At 46.7% G+C, this 19,726-nt stretch overlaps 1 protein-coding gene across 9 annotated transcripts in view; it reads left to right on the top strand.

Moving 5' to 3' along the window:
* The window catches only part of Taf1 (TATA-box binding protein associated factor 1), a 59,427-nt gene that overhangs the window by 14,774 nt on the left and 24,927 nt on the right, over nt 1-19,726 (top strand). For 6 of the 9 annotated variants that reach the window (XM_077702306.1, XM_077702304.1, XM_077702302.1 and 3 more), the window contains 9 exons: nt 780-889; nt 1,000-1,128; nt 3,028-3,231; nt 4,975-5,046; nt 5,188-5,652; nt 5,863-6,053; nt 6,864-6,978; nt 8,187-8,328; nt 10,889-11,019. In XM_077702306.1, the coding sequence (XP_077558432.1) occupies nt 780-889; nt 1,000-1,128; nt 3,028-3,231; nt 4,975-5,046; nt 5,188-5,652; nt 5,863-6,053; nt 6,864-6,978; nt 8,187-8,328; nt 10,889-11,019 (1,559 nt within the window). Of the gene's footprint in view, nt 1-779; nt 890-999; nt 1,129-3,027; nt 3,232-4,953; nt 5,047-5,187; nt 5,653-5,862; nt 6,054-6,863; nt 6,979-8,186; nt 8,329-10,888; nt 11,020-19,726 lie in introns of all 9 variants that reach the window. The other 3 variants (XM_077702308.1, XM_077702309.1, XM_077702307.1) reach the window with 1 other exon arrangement.

The raw sequence follows: 19,726 nt of genomic DNA, 5'->3' as shown, positions 1-19,726 counted from the left end.
GCTGAACTCCTGCCCCTGGCAACCCCTGTGGCACTTTCTTTCACGTATGAAGACTTCAATGACATTGTCACAAAACCCCTCCCAAAAACGCCTTCTGTATTATTTCTTTAACGCTTTCTTATTAATCATGGTTGTTTCAATTGTCATTGTGAATATTTACACATAAATGGCATTGAAGCCTGCTTTGAGAAAACTGAACTCCTGTTGCACTTTCAGTGGCAGCCTTTTTTTGGTTCTGCTGGGGCTGTGCTAGTCCGATCTTCTGCACTGTGCTTAGTTTGCATTGTGGTGCAGTTCGGGGTCTGCAAACAGAAGAGAGGAAACGGTTGAGAATTGGTTCAACAGTTGTTTGCATGTAGCATAGTCTTTCTAGCTTGGAAAAACCACCTCCAGGCTTGTATTGGCTGCTTGAAAGCCACTTTGTGTGAAAATGTGTTTCAGTTCACAAAGGACTTTTCAGATGTATTTTAGATGGCAAGTGTGCCTTAATGCACACATTTCAAGATTTCGCTTCAAAGTGGCAAAATTCAGGGGGTGTTTCGGGGGAGAGGCAGTGTTGTATATGTTCAGGCTTAATATTTTGGTGCCTGCGTTTCATTTCGTTTTGGGCGACCGACCGTACCTGGTGCAACAGGATACGTAGTTATCACAATTCATGCTATCCTTTTTGGAGTAGGTCATTTTTCCACATTTACTGTTCTGCTCCTGTGCTTGTGGCATCATCTTGGCTGCCGGCTGCATCACAGCCGTCACCATTGGCAACCATCCTTACTGTGCAGAGGTGGATGTCAGCGATGACAGGGACGACACGTGGTACTCCATCTTTCCTGTCGAGAACGAAGAGCTCGTGTACGGCTGCTGGGAAGACGAAGTCATCTGGGATGCACAGGTCTGGATTTCAGCAGGGATGGGCGCCGTGCGTCTTAGACCTCTTGCGGAAGGCTTGTTGCTATGAGGTGTGCTTGTCGTACCCGACCAGCTGTTTTCCTGCTGTCACAGGCCATGGTGAAGAAACCGGAGCCCCAGATCCTGACCCTGGATCCTAACGATGAGAACATCATACTGGGAGTGCCTGATGACCCGGACCCAAATTCGCTCGCAAACGCAGAACCAGTGAAGGAAAAAAAGGTGAAGGCCTGTTATCCTGTTCTGTGTAGGCCCCTTGCCTGGTGTTTTCAATTGAAAGCGTGCGATTTGGATATTGAAGCTGAAAAATTTAATGGGTTTCATTTTAGTACTAGGGTGAAGTGACTTCCTCTTAGAAAATATGCTGTGCGTGTCTGAGCAAATGTATGCTTTGCTTCCCATGAGTGATGCTCGCAAGCTGGGTTTTCTCTTTGGCATTAGTCCTGAAGTGTGCGGTTGTTCCACGAGAGACTGCGAGCACCCCTGCGCCTCGCACCTGGCGTAATTGGTGTGTAACACTCACTGTTGTGCCCCTTTTGTGACGCCATTAAATCACTGTGAATGTGCACAGATGTTCACTCGCTGTGTGGTGGCTTGTATTCTGACCTTGCATTTTGGCTCTACCCTTAATATGTACGTTTGGCGGGTGTGTGGGGAAAGGGGGGGGGGGGGGCTACAAACCTGAAAGCCCTTAAAAATGCTACAGTTGAACCCCTTTATAAGAGACACGTACCGGGGAGCAGTTTCTGTCTCTTATACGAGATGTCTCTTATAAGCAGGGAACCATGTTTTCACTTACTAATCAGACCCTAGTTCAATGTGGGCACCGTATGACTAAAATAAGCTCAAAAGAACGCTATAGCATGTTTCAAAAGATTCATTCTAATTATTGTTTGGTCCCAGAATTTATGAAACTTTGTTTTTACAACCGATTCTACAAGCTTTTTTTTCTTTCCTTGTTTGTGGAAGATGAATCGTAGATGTTGAGTTCACAAGCCTGATGAATAGCCAGGGCCCTCAGCTTCTTCCGCTGTGTGCTCAGGCTATTCATTACGCTTGCAGGACTCAATGTCTGCAGTGCTTCTTGATTGGGAGCTACGCGAGTGGGAGAGCCCGCATGTGGGATCGTGCTCCATCCAATGGATGGCAGTAAGCTTCAACCACTTCTGTCAGTTGCATTTCCATTGGCAGGGCTTCATTGTCATTTCATAGCTGACTGAACCACTTCGTGTTTGCTGAAGTTATAATAAATAGTGACAGCAGGTGTCTGTCGTCCACCTGTGTTTCCACAATGGAAGCAACTGCAATTAGTGACTGGTGGCACTGCATCTGAAGTTAAAATGTCTGTTACAAGCGAGATTATTGATTAAACTTCAAGGATGACTTGTCCCTTATAACCAATCTTCTACATCCAATGTCTGTTATAAAAGAGGTCGATTTAATGGGGAAGATAGGGCAGCCAACCATGTGGGTGAATAGTGTCTCTTATACCCATTTGTCTCTTACATCAGTGTCTCTTATAACGAGGTTCAGCTGTACTTGGAAATTGTCAGCACACATTGATTCGGTCAGAATGAGGGCCTGCTTTATAGATAAAGAAGCTAGGGACAAGCAGGTTGCTTGGGGGACCCTTCTATCCGACGGTGCTCGTGGCTGGCAGTTCACAGCTCGTTTTGTTGATTATGCTTTGGTTTTGCAATGCCATTCCTTAAAAGTAAGCATGGTTCAGAGGGTAAGCGGCGTGTGCAAGAGTACGCATGTAAAGAACTCTGGAAGAAAAGGTGGAGTTGAGGCAGGAATATACATGTTGATTTGTTTTGGGGCATTGGAAGCACCCAAGCAGTGGTAGCGCGTCGTCTGTTTTCTTGTCCGTTCACCTGCCACACCCCCTGTTCAGCAGCTTCAGCGGATCGTAGAACTAGGCCCGGGTATAGTTCCCTGCACAATGCTTCTGGCACAGCACAGGGGCATGCGTTCGGTGGCACAGTGGCAGTGTGTTGTGTTCTGTGTGTGTTCTCTTCCTTGGCCGTTGCCCCCTCCCTGTGCCATAGCTTCCCGTTTGGCCCGTCGTGTGGCGGAAGGAAGAGCGTGCCTGCTGCCGCCCCCCTCGCTGTTTCCCAGGCCTCTCTAGTGCTCCCTGCTGCGGTGGGGCCCAGTGTGAACGGTGGTGGTGGTGGTGGCCTGCCTGCCCGCCCCCCTCGGGGCTTGGGTCCTCCCTGCGGCCGCATGCCAGCCTCCTCCTCCTCCTCCTCTCTGCGGGGGCCACATCCTCCTCCTCCTTCCGCTTGCGTGTTCATTGGGCACTGCTATGATCTCGCTGAAAACGTGAGCCTCACTGCATGCGCGCACGCTCGGGGCCTCCCTGCCTGCCTGCCTGCCTGCCTGCCTGTCCAGTGTGCACCTCGCGTTCCTCTCTCGCGGAGCTCCAGCTGCAAAGCCGTTGATGGGCATGGCATCGTGGGTGAGGGGTAAGCCGTAGTAGCTGGACACGGTGCTGTCCGGGTTCCCAGCCAACTTTTGTGTGCACAGGTTTGTGCAACAGGTAGCGTTCATGAGCGTCGGGTATACCGTGTGGGAAGTTCGGAGAGCCAGGAAGGGAACGGGGCATAATGTTGATTATTGTTATTGGATGCAATGGCGGATTCTTAAATTTATTAGCACGTACCAGTTTTTATGAAGTCATGCGGTGATGTTAAAAAGAGCCGTGTGCAGGTCTTGGCTGGCCATTCCTTGTGGTGATCATATCAGGAGTAGCATTAGTTGCAGCGGCGCAAGACAGAGGTCAGTTGTGCAGTAATCTTTTATTGCGGCTGTTGAATAACTGTATAAGAAAGTGTGCTGTGCAGCACCATCAACAGTCGGCCAGACTAGGCATAGTGATGCTAAACTTTTCAGCCTCTCAAGTTTCTTTTTTTTTTGCTGGCAATTTTCTTATTATTTAAACTATGACAACGGGGTCTATCATAGTCAATGCTGCAAAGGAGAAAAACCAAAATGAGGCCATGGATGCTGTATCAAATATGAGGGCTTTCTACCCTTGCTTCAGTTCAAAGCTTTCGCCAGCTGTATCTCCTTTCTACCACTATGCCTGCACTGATCTAAAATTGCATTTTTCATATCTTTTAGTGGGGTCAGTTTACAGGAAGACAGGGGTCATGATGAGGATTGTGCAACTTGTAAGGTTGAGGAGCTGGTACGCTGCATTTCCACGCACGCCTTGCTGCATCCCTTTCCTCTGCATGCTGCACTCAACATGCGGGCATGTATATGCATGTCTGCATTCTTGGCCTGTCTTGCTTGTTTTTTTTCTTTCAGCCTTGCTTTTCTTTCTTTTTTTTTTTTCTGTATGGTTTAATGCATCGTGAGCATGTTTGCACTTAATGTCGCAGTGTTTTGGCACAGGCTTGCAGGCAGCCACTTGCAAGCCTGTGAGCTTTTGTTGTGAATGCAACGATGTATGCTGCAGTGTTGTGTATGGAAAGTGATTGCACCGCTCTCCTGCGGCCACAAGCACACCACAATGCATGTGGGGATGTTCCAGTAAATTGCTTGCATGCGTTGTGCTGACTTTCTCAGGTGTGCCAATGTTTGCTCTCCATCCCGGAGGTTACTACACATCGGCGTCATATAAAGAACTTTTTTTTCCTTTTCATCTCCTGATGGAGAAGCAACTCCTGCTTGCCTTGCGAAGTCAGAACTTGGCAAAGCGATTGGACACCTGCTCCCCTTGCCGAGAGGTTTACTGGTCCGATCTCCAGCATTGATTTGCATGCTTGTGCTTTGATCAGCATGTGCTTGCCTCCACCAGTGGCGGATCCAGAGGGTGCGCAATAAGGATTATTGTGAAGACCTTCCCCCCCTTTTCTTTCCCTCTAAAAGTGGTCAAACTAGAGACGTACATGCCATCCCCTTCGTTCTGCGTCTTGTACCACTGCGGCCAATCCCGCTCCCTCAATCGAGGGAAACTTTCCTGGATCCGCCACTGGTCTCCCCTCTGGGGAGGAGCTGGGGTGTTGCGACAGGGTAATAACGCGACTGCTGGTGCAGCTGTTCAATTCCATTCGCAAGGACATGGTGCGGAAGTCGCGGATCCTCCTGGGGAAGGCGGGAGTCATCGCTGAACCCGAGCCGCCCAGCCCGGTGAGTAACAGCTTCTTGCTCGGGGGGAATCTTGGAAGGGATGTTCGCTTTGAGGGAGCAGTTGATGTGCTTGCTTATTCGTGTATAAAGGGAAGAAAGCGTGGAGTGTTTGAAGCCCCCACTCCCCTTGGTCCCCCCCAGCCGCCCGTGCAGACGCTGGAGAAGGACCCGTACAACATCTCGAACGACGAGTTCTACAACCCGAAGCTGACGCAGGACTCGGCGCTGAAGCCCAACGTGGGTGGCAACCTGATCCAGCACTCGATCCCGGCCATCGAGCTGCGCGCGCCCTTCTTCCCCACCCACATGGGGCCCATGAAGCTGCGCTCGTTCCACCGGCCTGCGCTCAAGCGCTACTCGCACGGGGCTCTGGCCCAGCCGGGCCCCCACGGCGTCATCCCGCTGCTCAAGCACATCAAGAAGAAGGCCAAGATGCGCGAGCAGGAGCGCCAGGCCTCGGGCGGCGGTGAGATGTTCTTCATGCGCACGGCCGAGGACCTGACGGGCCGCGACGGCGAGGTCATCCTGTCCGAGTACTCCGAGGAGCACCCGCCCCTGGTCATGCAGGTGGGCATGGCCACCAAGATCAAGAACTACTACAAGAGGGTGCGTATACTCCGGACCTCCCTTGCTGTCTCACTTGTTGAGGCAGTGTATTACGATAAGTGTGGCCTATGTCAAAATGTGCAAAGCACGCGGCACTTGTTGTTGGATTCTGGGGTAATCACGAAGTACCCGAAAGGGAAGTGGCTGGATGGAGTAGTTTCAGGCTGCCAGTGCGCTTTGTACACTGAGGATCCCTTCCCCTGTGCACAGCGTCCGGGCAAGGACAGCGGGGCCCCCGAGTACAAGTACGGGGAGACGGCGTATGCGCACACGTCTCCGTTCCTGGGCTCCCTGGCTCCCGGCCAGAGCCTGCAGGCGTTCGAGAACAACCTCTTCCGGGCGCCCATCTACGAGCACAACCTGCCCGACAGCGACTTCCTCCTCATCCGCACCCGGCAGCAGTGAGTGCGGGGAGGGGAGAGGGGCTTCTTCTGGCGCTGCTGTGCTTTCGTGGGCACATCGCGAGTTCAGGCACAGCAAAGGCTGGGCGGGGCTCATGGTCGTGAACTATGAAGTAGCCATTGTAGGGGCAGTGCACGGGCCATGCCAGAGAGACTGAGCAAGGGAAAATAATAATCCACTGATTAGGAACGGGTGCAGCGAATCCTCGTCGCTGTGTTTTTTTTCATAAAATTGCCTCAAGAAAAAGGAAGATCTAGGAAACATATTTGGACGTGCATGTATTCAACAAATGCAGAGGTTGCAGTGGGTACAGGAACTAAAAATTTTAATCTTTTTTAAAACATAATTAATTGCTACAGAAGTGTACTTTTTAATGTCGTGTTGTGTAACTAATTAGTTAACTCATACGAGTTTGCTTCCTAGTTTAGTGTTGGAGCCAAGCTGCTATTGTAATAAGTGTAAGGGACCTCTAGAAACACTAGTTTGAGCTTTCTTCAGCAAGATACATGGCATGTACGTATGTGTGTATGCATGCATACAGGTGCACAAGTGAGCAATATTACGTGCGTACAGCAATACTTATGCAGGTATAAATTTATACATACGTATGTATGTACATATGTATGTATAAATTCTTGGAAGAACTGTTACCTTTCAAATTGCTCAGTTTTGTGCCTGATATGACCCATCCCTTGTGGATGGGAGCCTTTAGAAAAAAAAACAAACTGGACTGGGTGCTTCGAATCACCCCGTTGGCAAAGCTATCGTGAAATGAACAAGCCGTGTGCTTCTTCTTTTTCTCTCGCCAGTTATTACATTCGAGAAGTGGAGACCATCTACACGGTTGGCCAAGAGCTGCCCCTCTTTGAAGTCCCAGGCCCAAACTCCAAGCGGGCAAACAACTTTGTCAGGGATTTCCTGCAGGTACCGTTCACCCCTTGCCGTCTCACTGATTTCCCACTGGAACAGATGGACTGCAGCAGCGTGGGAAACCTCTGCCAAGTTTGCTGCAAAGGTGGTTTTAAAGGGAATGGAATAGTGGGGTCATAGAAACACGTTTCTCATCTTTTACTAGAAAGCAAACACTGCACACACAGCACAGTTCAGAATACATGTGTATTTAGTTGACTTTTAACAACCAACAGCTTAATTTTAAAAGTGTAAACAACGAGTTATGTTTTACATCTTATCAATGACTGCCTGCTACCAATGAATCAAGAAGATAATGATAATAAGAACCAGATTTTTTGTGAAGCAGTAGGTTATTGGTGATCTGCTGACAGGCTGTTTGGCTAGCACAATTATCTACTTCATGGTCCTTTTTTCTTTCTTCCTGTAAGCACAGGATATGTACAGAATGGCTGCAGTTTTTTGGGGAAAAGAAGTTTTTCTTTTTCAGCCACCGTACTACTTTATGGAGACCTGTTTTTAGACCGAATTCTCTAATTTGCTGTAACATTTAGGGGTTGTTTCTGACATACTGGACGGGTTCTGCAGAAGTCGTTGGGCGTACTTGCGTTGTGAGGAACTGGTCGCAGTCAGTTGAATTAGCAGAACATGCCCACATGCGGTGGAAAAGGTTGGGTGTGTTGTTGCTGCCACAATAGGGCAGCACCGAGGAACGCAACCAGACATAAAATCCTTAAGTGAATGCTTGAAGTGCTGTGAACAAGCTTTATATGGACAATCTTCCCCTACCCTAATTGCTGTATCCCACGACAGGGCCTCTTGGCCGCCTCCTTCTTATAAAGTCATCGATTTCATTCGCTTTAAGTTTTTAGGGATTTACCTTTTTTCTCCCTCTTTTCTTTCCTTTTTCTTCTCCCTTGTTTTCCTCCCTTCTGAATTGTCAGGATCCAAGTTATGTTGTGCAGCTCGTGTGCAAGTGCATGTAGAAGGTTGTTTTCAAGACCAACAAAAAGTTGTCTTAGAGTGACCAGTTCTAACATTCACGTAATGCGTAAAAATTGTTTGTACCCATTCATTTTTTTTTACTTGTACAAACCAGGTGTGCTAATATTGGAATCAAAGATATATGGTATAGGTCATCACAAACTCAACGATACCTGCACAAGGTGCTTTCCTAGATGCCTCCAGTGCTACTTCTAACCCCCCCTCCTTGTGCCCTCCAGGTGTTCATCTACCGGTTGTTCTGGAAGAGCACTGACAGTCCCCGGCGGATAAAGATGGAGGACATCAAGAAGGCCTTTCCCTCCCACTCGGAGAGCAGCATACGCAAGCGGCTTAAATTGTGCGCAGACTTCAAGAGAACAGGTCTGTCTCTTAAGCAGGCTAGCCCCGGGTAATTTTTTAAGCAGGCCACTTTAGCTGCAGTCATCTCACGGCCACAAGCTGTGTTGCTGCTTTTGGCATCGCATTTGCTTCTCGACACCATGAGGTTTTTCTTTGTTCTCGTAGTTATTTATCCCTGTTTGTTTTTGCGCTCTCTTATTGCAGAAGCAACTCACATCTAACCTCAGTTCTGCAAGTTTGAGGGAAACAGTAGTGGAGTGGCTGTACTTTTTTTGGTTGGAACTGTTGCTTACATTCACTGAATCTAACAGGTTTTTGGGATCGAACTGGCAAGTTCACACCTGTCGGCATGGTACCTAGTCTCTTGGGTTCCAGTGCGGGGGTGCACATGTGGTTCATGCTTATTTCATAATTTGACCTCTGTGAATGTTATTTTTTTTCATCTATTTCGATGACTTCTTTAATTTTTGGAAAAAAGAAAGCCCACTTCTTTTTTAGCAAAGAGACTCCCGAGCAGATAAAGCAGCATTTGTAGATAAAAGACAGACTTTGCATACTTTCATTTTGCCACATTGGACGAGATGTTGGCCTAGGGATTCTGCCTTGACAAAATACTAGTGCCCTTTGTAGCTTCCTGTGTGACTTCTAACTTAATTGAGTTTGTTTGCTCACCTAGCGTAGAAAAGTGCTTCTTGCACCCTAGTTTTAAGCTGTACGGTAAAAGCTTCGGTTGATTTTATTTCCTTAGTACCTATATTGACCCTTTGAGGGTTTTTGCCGTACGTGTACTGCGGCGGTTTTCCGTCCCGCAAGGTCTTTGCCGTACGGGTACGATTTCGAGCATCCGTTTGAAATTTCGCGCCATATTAACGATGCATGCTCCCTAGGAGGTGCTGCCACCTCCTGGGACTTACAAGAAGTGTTTGAAATTTGATTGTGCTACCTTCTTGCCGTGAAAAACAGAACCCTCTGGCTTCGGCGCGTTACGGCGTCTGTACGTGTCAACGCGTTTCGTGGTTTCAGTTTCGCCACGTGATCGCATCGCAGGCGCGCGAAACTTGATCGGCGCTCGCTATCAGGGGCGGCGGAAGTTGATTTCGATCTATATTGGCGCTGCTCTTATCTTGTTTATTACCCACGCTCACTAGGTATTCTTGCCCTCCTTGCTTGGAACTTAAGTAACCTACTCGGAGACTCCGTTGCGGGGGCAGCGGAAGTTGATTTTTATCTATATTGGCACTGCTATTAGCTTGTTTATCACCGGCGAGCACGAGTTATTCTTGCTCTCCTCGTTTACTGAGTTGCCTTCGAGTTCTTCAGTTGCACGGCGAAGCGGCGATATGGCCAAACGAACTGCCCGTTCTGATGACACCAACCGCGATGACTCTTCTGACTCTGAGTTTGCTCCTTTCACCGAGTCTGAATCAGAAGACAGTCTTTCTTCGGAAGAAGACAGCTCATTTTCGAACACGCGCTTTATGCGTGCAGACTGCGATAAGGCACTGTGCGCAGACCCGTGTTTCAAGGAATACCACACTCTGAAATACTATTGAACATTTTTCAGTTCTAAATGATGCTGACCCCAAAATACTGTTCCTGATAATTTTTTACCATTTCATCTAGACTTTAGACATTTTGTACATTCCAAATCCACAATAAACTAATTTGACCACCAGGGAAAGTTTTTTTCAAAAAAATTCGATCCTCAAAGGGTTAACTTCGCTGACTCTTCTCCCGCCTTCAATTGGCCTTAGATTTTCCTACTAGCATATCAGTCAGCGAAACGTCGCATGTGCGCTAGTGCAGTGCTTGTGTGGAGCGACCTGGACTTGGAGCTTGATACAGTGTACAAACTAACAAACTAAAGGAAGGCACATTCTTTTATTCACTAACGTGTCATGGCGTAGTTTCAACTGAGCGAACGAATTGCGATGACCCGTTGGTGGCCGGCGAGCCGTGAAGTAGTGCAGTTAAGCCAAGCCATTTTTTTCTGACGTCATGCAAAACGCCACTGAAAATTGGCAAGTAGGAAGCAGAGAGGAGAACAGAATTTTTGATTTGATTTTTCTAGTGAATAAAGTCGCGTAAACGCAGCGAGAATGGTCAAAACATGGCCTACAGACTCCAGACTACAATTTGCACTCGTAATCCCACAATGTTCACAAATCACTTAAGTGTGGTAGCCAGCAGTGTCAGTGCCAAAAGTAACAGCCAAGAGGAAACGATGTTGGGCTCGGATTCCAGGCTGCTGATGGAACTTACTTTTGCAAAAGTGGAAGTGCCTACAGAGATTTGTGGCTCCCCGCAGCACAAACGGCAATCCGCCATCGTACACTATTTCCGTCAGTAAAGTTTGAGTTTTTTGCTCCCATCGTGATCTGAGTACTTGCCGCGGTGATTATATTTTTTGCCATCCCCAACAGGATCAGATTAACAGGAGTGGACTGTAAGTGCCCCCTCCTGTCCCCGTGACAGACGCTTCTGCTGTTTCCTGGTTGATCACTTGTTGGATCAGTGGCCGCCCCTTGCCGGCCGATCAGTTTCTCACTGTGCTCTTGCATGCCCACTATGGGCTGGGCAGGCATGGACTCCAACTGGTGGGTCCTCAAGCCGGAGTTCCGGCTGCCCACCGAGGACGAGATCCGGGCCATGGTGTCCCCCGAGCAGTGCTGTGCCTACTACAGCATGATCTCCGCCGAGCAGAGGCTCAAGGTAGGACCCCTCGAGGGAAGCCACTGGCCCCGACTGGCTCCTTGTATTTCGGAGCCTGTAGCAGAAGTTGTCCACCCATACGTCACAGTACTATTTATTGTAAAGAAGCTTTTGCTGGATCGTTAAGCTGACGCGGTTCCGCACACTTATTCTTAAAGGTACATCAGGAACAAGGTATTTGTTATCTGATGATTTAGCCCGGTGTAAGCTCTCAGAGGGAGGTGGCAGCGATAAAATTCGTAAAGGGGTTTTGCATCACTGAGGAGCGTTAGAACGGGCAGGTATGGTGCTTGCAAGAGGCAATGCGTCCTTATGCATGCTTTGCCGCTGTCGTTATTACTTTTGTTTGTTCTTCAGTTTTTCCAGGCTGCTGCACTGTGTATAGTGCGTGGACTAAGCTGACTGCAGGTGTAAGAGGAGACTGACAAAAACAAAAACTAAAGCAGTTACACCCAGTGTGAAAGATGCCAGAAGTGCAGAGCAGTGATTCGCCATGCGGACTGGGGCACCGTTCTTCACTTTTTGCTACCTCTCTGTCTCACTGCTCTCTTGATGAATTCAACAGAGGCGTGTTTAATGCAATTCAATTATCCCACCTTCGCAGTGCTCGCGCACCCTCTGCCTGGAACAGCTTGAGCGGGAGTTCTGTTCTTTTGCTGCTTGCTTTCATCTCACATGGACTGGAGCCTTACTGAGCCATTCTAAATGCCTTTTTTCTTTTCCCCCGCTGCCACTTTTTTCACTTCTTATTTGAAAAACCAACCACTTAATTACATATATTTTGCCTCAAATATACCTGCAGTTTTCTTTGGGCTAACGGGGACATGTATGACCAGTGCCAGCCGTTACAGGAGTTTTCGACGGTTCTGCGTATATAAACCTCGTTTAACTATCCTTTTAACTTGTGCCCGGAAGGCTGAATCGAGAAACAAGCGGGTATCTTTTAGGACCGTCTGTTTGGGTGCGTGACACTGCAGGGCTCTGTTTGTGTCCATGACGCCGCACGACTGCAGTGGCCATAATTTAAGCGCAACGAAAACACACGGATGAAGAACAGAGCAGACGAGACAGGTGCTGTTCTTCGTCCGTGTGTTTTTGTTGCGCTTCAAATCATGGCATTCATTCACCAACTAGGCCAGCAAGAAGTTCTCCTCACGACTGCGGTGGCTAGATGTTGTGAGCGTGGACGAGCTTTGGCGACAAGCTGGGCCCTTTAAGTGCTCTGCACTTAAAAATGCTTGACCGAGCTTGGGTGTAGGCATGAGCTGGCCAACAGTGAGTTTTACCTCTGCTGGCCACATACACAGCGCGGGGCCTCTCCCCTCCGTGATGATGTGGCCAGCATTTTATTTGTGGGCTGCCAATACAGGGAAGGACAAGCTGCAGCGAAGGTGTTGCAGGAAACACCTTTATCGTACAAAGGTTGAACAATTATGATGGGGTGATGGGCCAAGCATTACCTTGTGTCGTTGAAGTAGCAGCAACCAGAGCCTTGTTTTTTTATTAGTGCTGCTGTCTTTTCAGGACTGCTGTTTATGTTGCTCATTTCGGTTAGCCTTCATTCTTCCTTAAATTTTTGGGTTCGTTAACCCTCTCACTGCCAACTTTTCTTTTTCTGGCTTGTGAGGTTGTTTTTTTTTATCACTTTTGTAGAAATTATACTACATGAAGATCTGAAGGATTCGTAAACATTTTTGTTCAGGAATATCTCATCCAATAAACAAGTTGTATTGATTAAGAACAAATTGAAGAATAATTAGCTGCTAATTACGAGGTTCAGGTGTACAGAAAACTTTTTCGTGCAATATTCTTCAGAATAAGGCTTTACATGAAGCAGGAAGCTAAAGCACATAGGGAAATTCCCCTCCTTGGTCACATCTGACTTGCCATGGCTGCGCTTTACTAAGGCAAAGGTGAAGCGGTGCAGATGTAGAAACACGGGCTCCATCTGTTGCCTAAATTTTACCCTACAAGTTCAATGTGTTTGTGTGGCCTGCCTGTAGATGGCGAGACATGCCTGCAGTGTTGTTTCTCTGGTATGGTGGGGAAAGGGTGGTGAATTGGCTCCCAGCCGGCACGTGTTATTCTCTTGGCAGTGGGTGCGGCCTCTGCTGGTGCCATGTGTGATGTCACCTTGGGGCTGTTTGTCGTCTGCTTCCCTCCCAGCTCAAGAAGGCTGCTCACTTTTTGCACTCGTAAATGTGCTAAGTCTGTTTGACCAGTGCTTATCTTCAGTAGCTTCAATCTTACTTGGGTAACTTCTATCTTAACCGGGGACGCGGGTTCGGCAAAGGGTAGAAAATCACGAAAAAAAAAAGCATTTTGAGAGAAACGCATTTTTGAAGTCCTACTACCTTCTAGCACCTACTATAAATGTTTCAACGTTAAATTTGGTAGGAATAGAGTTTCTAAATGGCTTTGAAAATTCCGCAGGACTGGCAGAATGACAATAACTGTGCTAAAAGGGCTTGAACTTTGCACGTGCATCACGTACGAAGCAGACTTTCAGCAGCGCCCATCTCGAGCTCATTTTGAAGCTACATTGTGTGTGTTTTGTGATATCTCAAAATTGCTCTGTGCGAAAAAAGAAAACGAAAAAAAAACATAGCCGCTAATGCGCCGCTATGGTTCGTGCACTTTTTATTAAATTTTTGTTTTGTTTTTCTTGCCACACAATCACCGCTGTGGCCGTCAGACTCGTTTTGCGTGCATCTCGTGACCTGTCAGCGGGCGCACCATCTTTTTTGTTCTGTGCCACAATATGTGCTGCCCTTCACCTAAAAAAAAAAAAAAACACACACGCATCAAAGATATAAAAAAGCGCAAGAACAACCATGAAACATGGCAGAAAGCAGTACCGGGATCTCTTGTCACGTCGAAACCAGAGAAATACACAGAATCTGGTTAGAGAAGCATTGCTTGCACCAAGAAAGGCCTGTCAGGCATGATATGCCAGTTTGCTTTGAAAAAGATGTTACGCAGGAAATATGCTTTCTGAATTTCAGTAGCAGAAAATGTGAATTTTCGGCACTGTTTTTTAGTGTTATGTGGGCTTTTCAGTTATTTTGTGCCATAGTCGCATACTTTTTTTTTTTTTTGCTTTTTGTGTAGAGCAAAGTTACACAGTGACACTATCTATAGTTTTGTAGCTATTCCGTAGCGACAGTTACCATTATCTGAAACTTCTCATGTCTTTTTGTTGGTTTATGTTGTGAAATCACTCTGCCTTTTGGAGTGTTTCCTTATGTTGCTCTTGAGCTAGGGGCATATGATACCGTTGCATGTGTACTGAATTGATCTAGCAGGCAATGCTACTTGTATTGCCTTGGTGTTGTTTACCAAACTGTAATAAATAAGGTCGTTGAGACAATCCTGCAGGCATTATTCATACCAAATGTTACTTTTTTCTGCTCTGTCAGATTTCATGTAGTGGATAAAAATAGCATCTTACAAAATAAACCTTTGGCATTAAGTTCATGAAAGTAATGTTCAAGCCTTATGAAGCATAATTGCATGAAAGCTACGTGAGAAGTGCATTGGGAAGCACTTGGAAGCACTGTATCTATTTGGATCTATGTATCTGTATCGATACATGTGAAAGCACTGTATCTCTTGAAACAGTGGAGCCATCTAAAAATCAGTGGCATGTTGGAATCGCTGGAAACATCGTGAAAAATAGTCTACCGTAAAATACCGAAGAAGCGCCCCCCTCAAAGTGCAGATAGTTCAGGGAATTTTTTTTGGGGTGGGGGCCTTGTTAGGAACTGCCCCATAATTCAAAATGGCGGTGTGTAAATGTTCACCAACATTACCTGAAAAAGAAAAAAAGATAATGCCGTTCATTCAGGAGAAACATTTTTAGTAAAGATGCAGTCTATGAAGCCCCTCCTGGCACATCCAGTGTTAGCAATTCATATGGTGTTCCCGTCAACCGCGTTGTTGGTCCTTTTAGCCAAAGAATCCATCCTTGCCTCTTGCCATCATCTGTCCATTTTTGAGATGTTGAAAAAGGTGTACTCATGATGTGTTACGTTCACGGTGGAGCAAAAAGGCCTAGGTGCATCTCTAACACCTTCGAGTGTCTTCTGGCTTTCGTTACGAATGCATGTCATGAACCAATGCTGTCACAAAGTCACAAGCACATTAGGCTATGTCAGATGACAATAACAAAATTGCGAGCGTGTGCGGAATTAACCGCTACCCTGAGCTATTAGATTGGATTCTGGTTTAGCCAAGAGCGCAGTCAAAAGTGTTCCTGGGCAGTTTCAGTTTCATTGGTTTGGGCCATCAATGGTGGTCGCGGTAGGGACGCTTGTTCGGTAATGCGTGAAAACTCAAAACACTCGGGTAATGAGAGGGGGGCGCTTGCACGGGTTGGGGCGCTTGATCGGTATTTTACGGTAAGGCTAAATTTTCATGTACAGTGTAGACCATTTATAATGTAACTTGCTTATGGTGCAGGACCGGATATAACGTGGGTTTTTTTGGCCATCAGCAGGCCTCCCATAGAAGTCAGTGCATAAGCTTACCACTTATAATGTGGCTGCCCGAAGCGCGATACCGTTTATAGTGCGTTTTTTTTTGCGGGTCTACTGATCAACCGGTGCAGCTGGGGCATCGTTTTAGGGTCGCGAGAAAGAATAAAAAAGACAAAATCAGCCATCCGACGCAGTGTGCACTCCCTGCTCTCTCCTCTAACTTTGACATAAAAGAAAAAAATTACGCCCACCTCCCCTTGCGGGAACCCTGGTGTGATGCGACGCTGAGGGGGGTTCAAGCGCAAGCAGAGAGCAACCGTCGACTGAAAGGCCGCCGGAGAGCGGCACACCGGTTATATGCGCAGCGCGCCCGAAGGAGAGGAGACCGCGGAGAGAGAGAGTACTGCACATGCGCAGCACCGCGCGCAGCGCCGCCCACCGGCGGAGTGAGAGCGCGCTGGGCCGCACACCTGCAGATGTTGAGAGAGAGTGTTCGCTCTCACCTGGGCACGCGCCGGCGCCAGTGTGTCTGCCGCGGCTATGACGCAACACAATCCAACACAATCCAATCCAAATCCAAGCCAATCCAATCCAATTGAATCCAATCCAATGCCCCTCGCGAGAGAGTGTTCGCTATCGGAGAGGAGAGGGGGTGAGCGGAGGAGAGTGCGGACGCTGCCGCCGCCGACGGACTCGCGCAGGAAGGACAGGGCCGTTGACAAGAGATGCTCTCAGCATTGCATCTAAAATAGGCACCCTTTTGTTTGCATGTTCCATTTGCGTGCATGTGATAACAATTGTCCTTGCTTGACGCACCTCGGAATATAGCGAGCCCCTCCATCCCCCACCCCTCCTTGCGCGTTAAGTTGTTTCTCTTATAATGTTGTGCAGATAAAGATAAGCAACAGCCCTTTTCTTTTTTGAACATCTGGAGATAGCGAGCCGCGATACCTAAGGTTTCCCCTACCTGTGTGCTGTGCTTGATAAGCAACTGCCTTCGGCATGGCGAACACGAGCTGGGGGGGGGAGGGGGAACCCCACTTGCATTCTTATCACGTTGTCCTGCGGCATCCATTCATAGACTCTAAGAAATGTAGGCATGCTCCCTCAAAACACAAACACAAAAAATTTAAAGCCACGCTCGCGGTTTGTAAGACCATGCAGCAGCTTGTAAACTCTGCAGTAGCAGTGAAGGAAAGTTTGACATCCACCTAAATGCAGCCAACGGCTACAAAGGAAAGCTATACAGCTTTCTCAGAAACTTCGCAGTCGAAGAAAAATTCGTCCTGGTCCAGGATTCGAACCCGGGACCACTGCTTAACCAGAGCAGTCGCTCTACCAACTGAGCTAACCAGGAGGCTAGTCGTTAGTAGCGCGAAAGCGAATTGATCAACAACTCGAAGTGAAGGACAGGTGTTAATCGACCAGATTTAGGGGAAATCCCCAAGGTGGAGTAAGATTCTGTGAAGGAAAGTTTGACTTTCCTTCACAGAATCTTACTCCACCTTGGGGATTTCCCCTAAATCTGGTCGATTAACATCTGCAGTAGCATCTGATGTGGAAAACAAAAAAAGGAGAGAGAGAGAGAGAGAGAGGAGAGAGAGAGAGAGAGAGAGAGAGAGAGAGAGAGAGAGAGAGAGAGAGAGAGAGAGAGAGAGAGAGAGAGAGAGAGAGAGAGAGAGAGAGAGAGAGAGAGAGAGAGAGAGAGAGAGAGAGAGAGAGAGAGAGAGAGAGAGAGAGAGAGAGAAGGGGGAGGGAGGGGGGGGCGAAATGAAGACCGCCGCGCCACTATTTTTAGGAGGCCTTCACTTGACTGATGATTTTCAAAGAATGATTGAAAGGTAGATTGCGATGTAATTGGATTCCCTCATGTTTTGTTCGTAATGCGGATTTTTACGGCTCACGCGACATACATTGTAAGTGGTCTGCACTGTAGCTAGTATTCAAAATAAAAGAGGTTTAAAAATTGCAGTACATTCTTTTTTTTTATATTTTCACACAAACAGATCAGTGCACTTTCTATATCACTTGGTTATTAAGGAACGACCATGTTAAATACTGGTAAACATTAGCACGTGGGATTCCTCAGGGAATCTTCTGCAATCGATTCCAGAACTTCAAGCGCAATTTACTGAGCTTCGCATTTTTTGCCTATGTGCTTAACCTTAGACATTTTCAGAGTTTTTTTTTTTTCCAAAGGATTCCTATAAACTTACTAATGAATTCGTAATGAAATGAACTGCGTGCTGGTGCTTTTCTTAACGGTTGAGTGTGACCCAAGATAAATGTTACTAGCAATAATGTGACCTCATTAGATTTTGTGGATAGTGTACCCAGCAAGAGTATGCAAACTTATATTAACAGAAATATTAATAGTATGAGCATGCATAGCAGGTTTTAAGCTACAGTTCCATATCAATTATTAGAAAGATTTCAACTGCAAAGCCCTTTAACGGCCGATGAAAAATGACCCAGTTAGGCTTCAGTAGTTCTCTTTTTGAAATTCAAGAAGTAATTGTACCATCTTAAAACTAATCGCATATTTGACATGAGGGAAACAAAACACACATGTACAGTGTTACTAGTTATTGTAGGTGCATTGTAAGAGAGTTCATTTTAAGACCAGTAAGATGTGATCGCACGAAGCCAGTCATGTTCAAGATGTCTTTGCATTTGAGGCCCTTACATGTCTTGACCCAGGTCTCGGAGCGGTACGGTGATTGTAAGGCCAACCTTGGGCAGGATATAAACAGCGTGATCAGTTCTCACCGCTACAAGGCATGAGTGCCCCAATCATCTCATTCACAAAATAATTGTACTTTTCTATATCGCTCCTATTTTCAGGTAGAAGCCAAAAGAAGGATTTACAAGGGACATAGTATCCCCCACAGTCATTTTTTGCAGTTCTGTTGCAAAAATAATTGCAGAATAGCCAAAGTGAATCACTTCATTACAATTTCTGGCTCTGTCACACAGCTGCTATATGTTGTGCACCCTTTTTTCTCCTTCATTCAAAAGGTAATCTCATGCAAAAAAAAAAAAAAGAAGAGAAAAAAAGAACGAAAGAGAAATCTAATAAATCAAAATATAAAGCCACTAATGAAACATATTTCTTAAAATTTTTATGCCCACATTGAATGCTGTCACTTATCAAGTATCAACTGTTATATAACTGCACTCAAAAGAGCACTGATAAGTTTATTCAGTTGGATGAAAATCATCCTCAACTCGGCAAGTAGTTTATACATTGTAAAATACAGGAATTCTAAAACTGGCCTCGTAACTTGCATGCAGTGATGAATTCATGGTTTTTGTTGCTGTTAATCATGCAACCAGCTGGCACGCTATTTTTTGGATTTGTTTGCGATTTCCTGCTTTCAGCATTTCATTTCAGCATGACAATTGCTATGCAGTTTTTAAGGCCTGTGGGCAAAGTAACAAAGTATGAACACGGTTGGTGGACAGCAGTAAAAAATTGTGGTGCATTCAAATTACATTGACTGGCACACACAGCCTGAAGAAAAAAAGAAAGCTTATTTTGTGCTGTATGAAGAGAATGTTGATGCCTCATATATGCTGTGTGGGCACTAGCAGCAAGCCTGTTGAGCATTAAAAAAAAAAAAACTGTGCAACTAATTTAGGATAGGTGCTTGTTGAGCAGCAATGAATCCTGTGAACATTACTCTGCACGTTTAAAGTTTACCAGTCAGTGGGAAATGGCTTGAGGGCTATGTCTGGGCTTCCGAAGCAGTCAAGTGTGTTCAGTCAAGTGAGAGCAGGTATTTGAGCATGAAGACTGTGGCCACACTCTGGCGGAGGGTAGCAGACGACAATGCACGAGTCCACAAGCTGACATCACAAGCTAGGGGACGCTGCTCAAAGATCTCACCTCCAGTATTCTTCTCCATGAACCTCATGCAGCAGTGTAGAAGCTGTGAGGCATGAACAGGCACAGCCAACAATGCATAGTGAAAAATAATCTTAAAGTATGTGTCTCGAACGGATCAAAAGCAGCGAGCGTGATTTCTTCAAAAGCGCATTGCTGTCATTGCATCCGGGGCCATTGCTGGCTGGTGCTGCTACACCCTCTATTGGCTGGTGCCAGCCGTGGCTTTCCCAATGCTGCGCGAAGTTAGTGGAATGTAATAGTTATGCCTGTTACTTTGGTTGTTTATTTCCTGGTGCAGCAACATTTCTGTTTTGGGTAATGGAGTTGCGAGAGCACTTGC

This window comes from Haemaphysalis longicornis, unplaced genomic scaffold (genome assembly GCF_048455015.1).
Source record: "Haemaphysalis longicornis isolate Haplotype H1 unplaced genomic scaffold, Haemaphysalis longicornis Haplotype H1 scaffold_3, whole genome shotgun sequence".
NCBI classification, from domain to species: domain Eukaryota; kingdom Metazoa; phylum Arthropoda; class Arachnida; order Ixodida; family Ixodidae; genus Haemaphysalis; species Haemaphysalis longicornis.
This window is presented reverse-complemented; position numbering and strand designations above follow the sequence as displayed.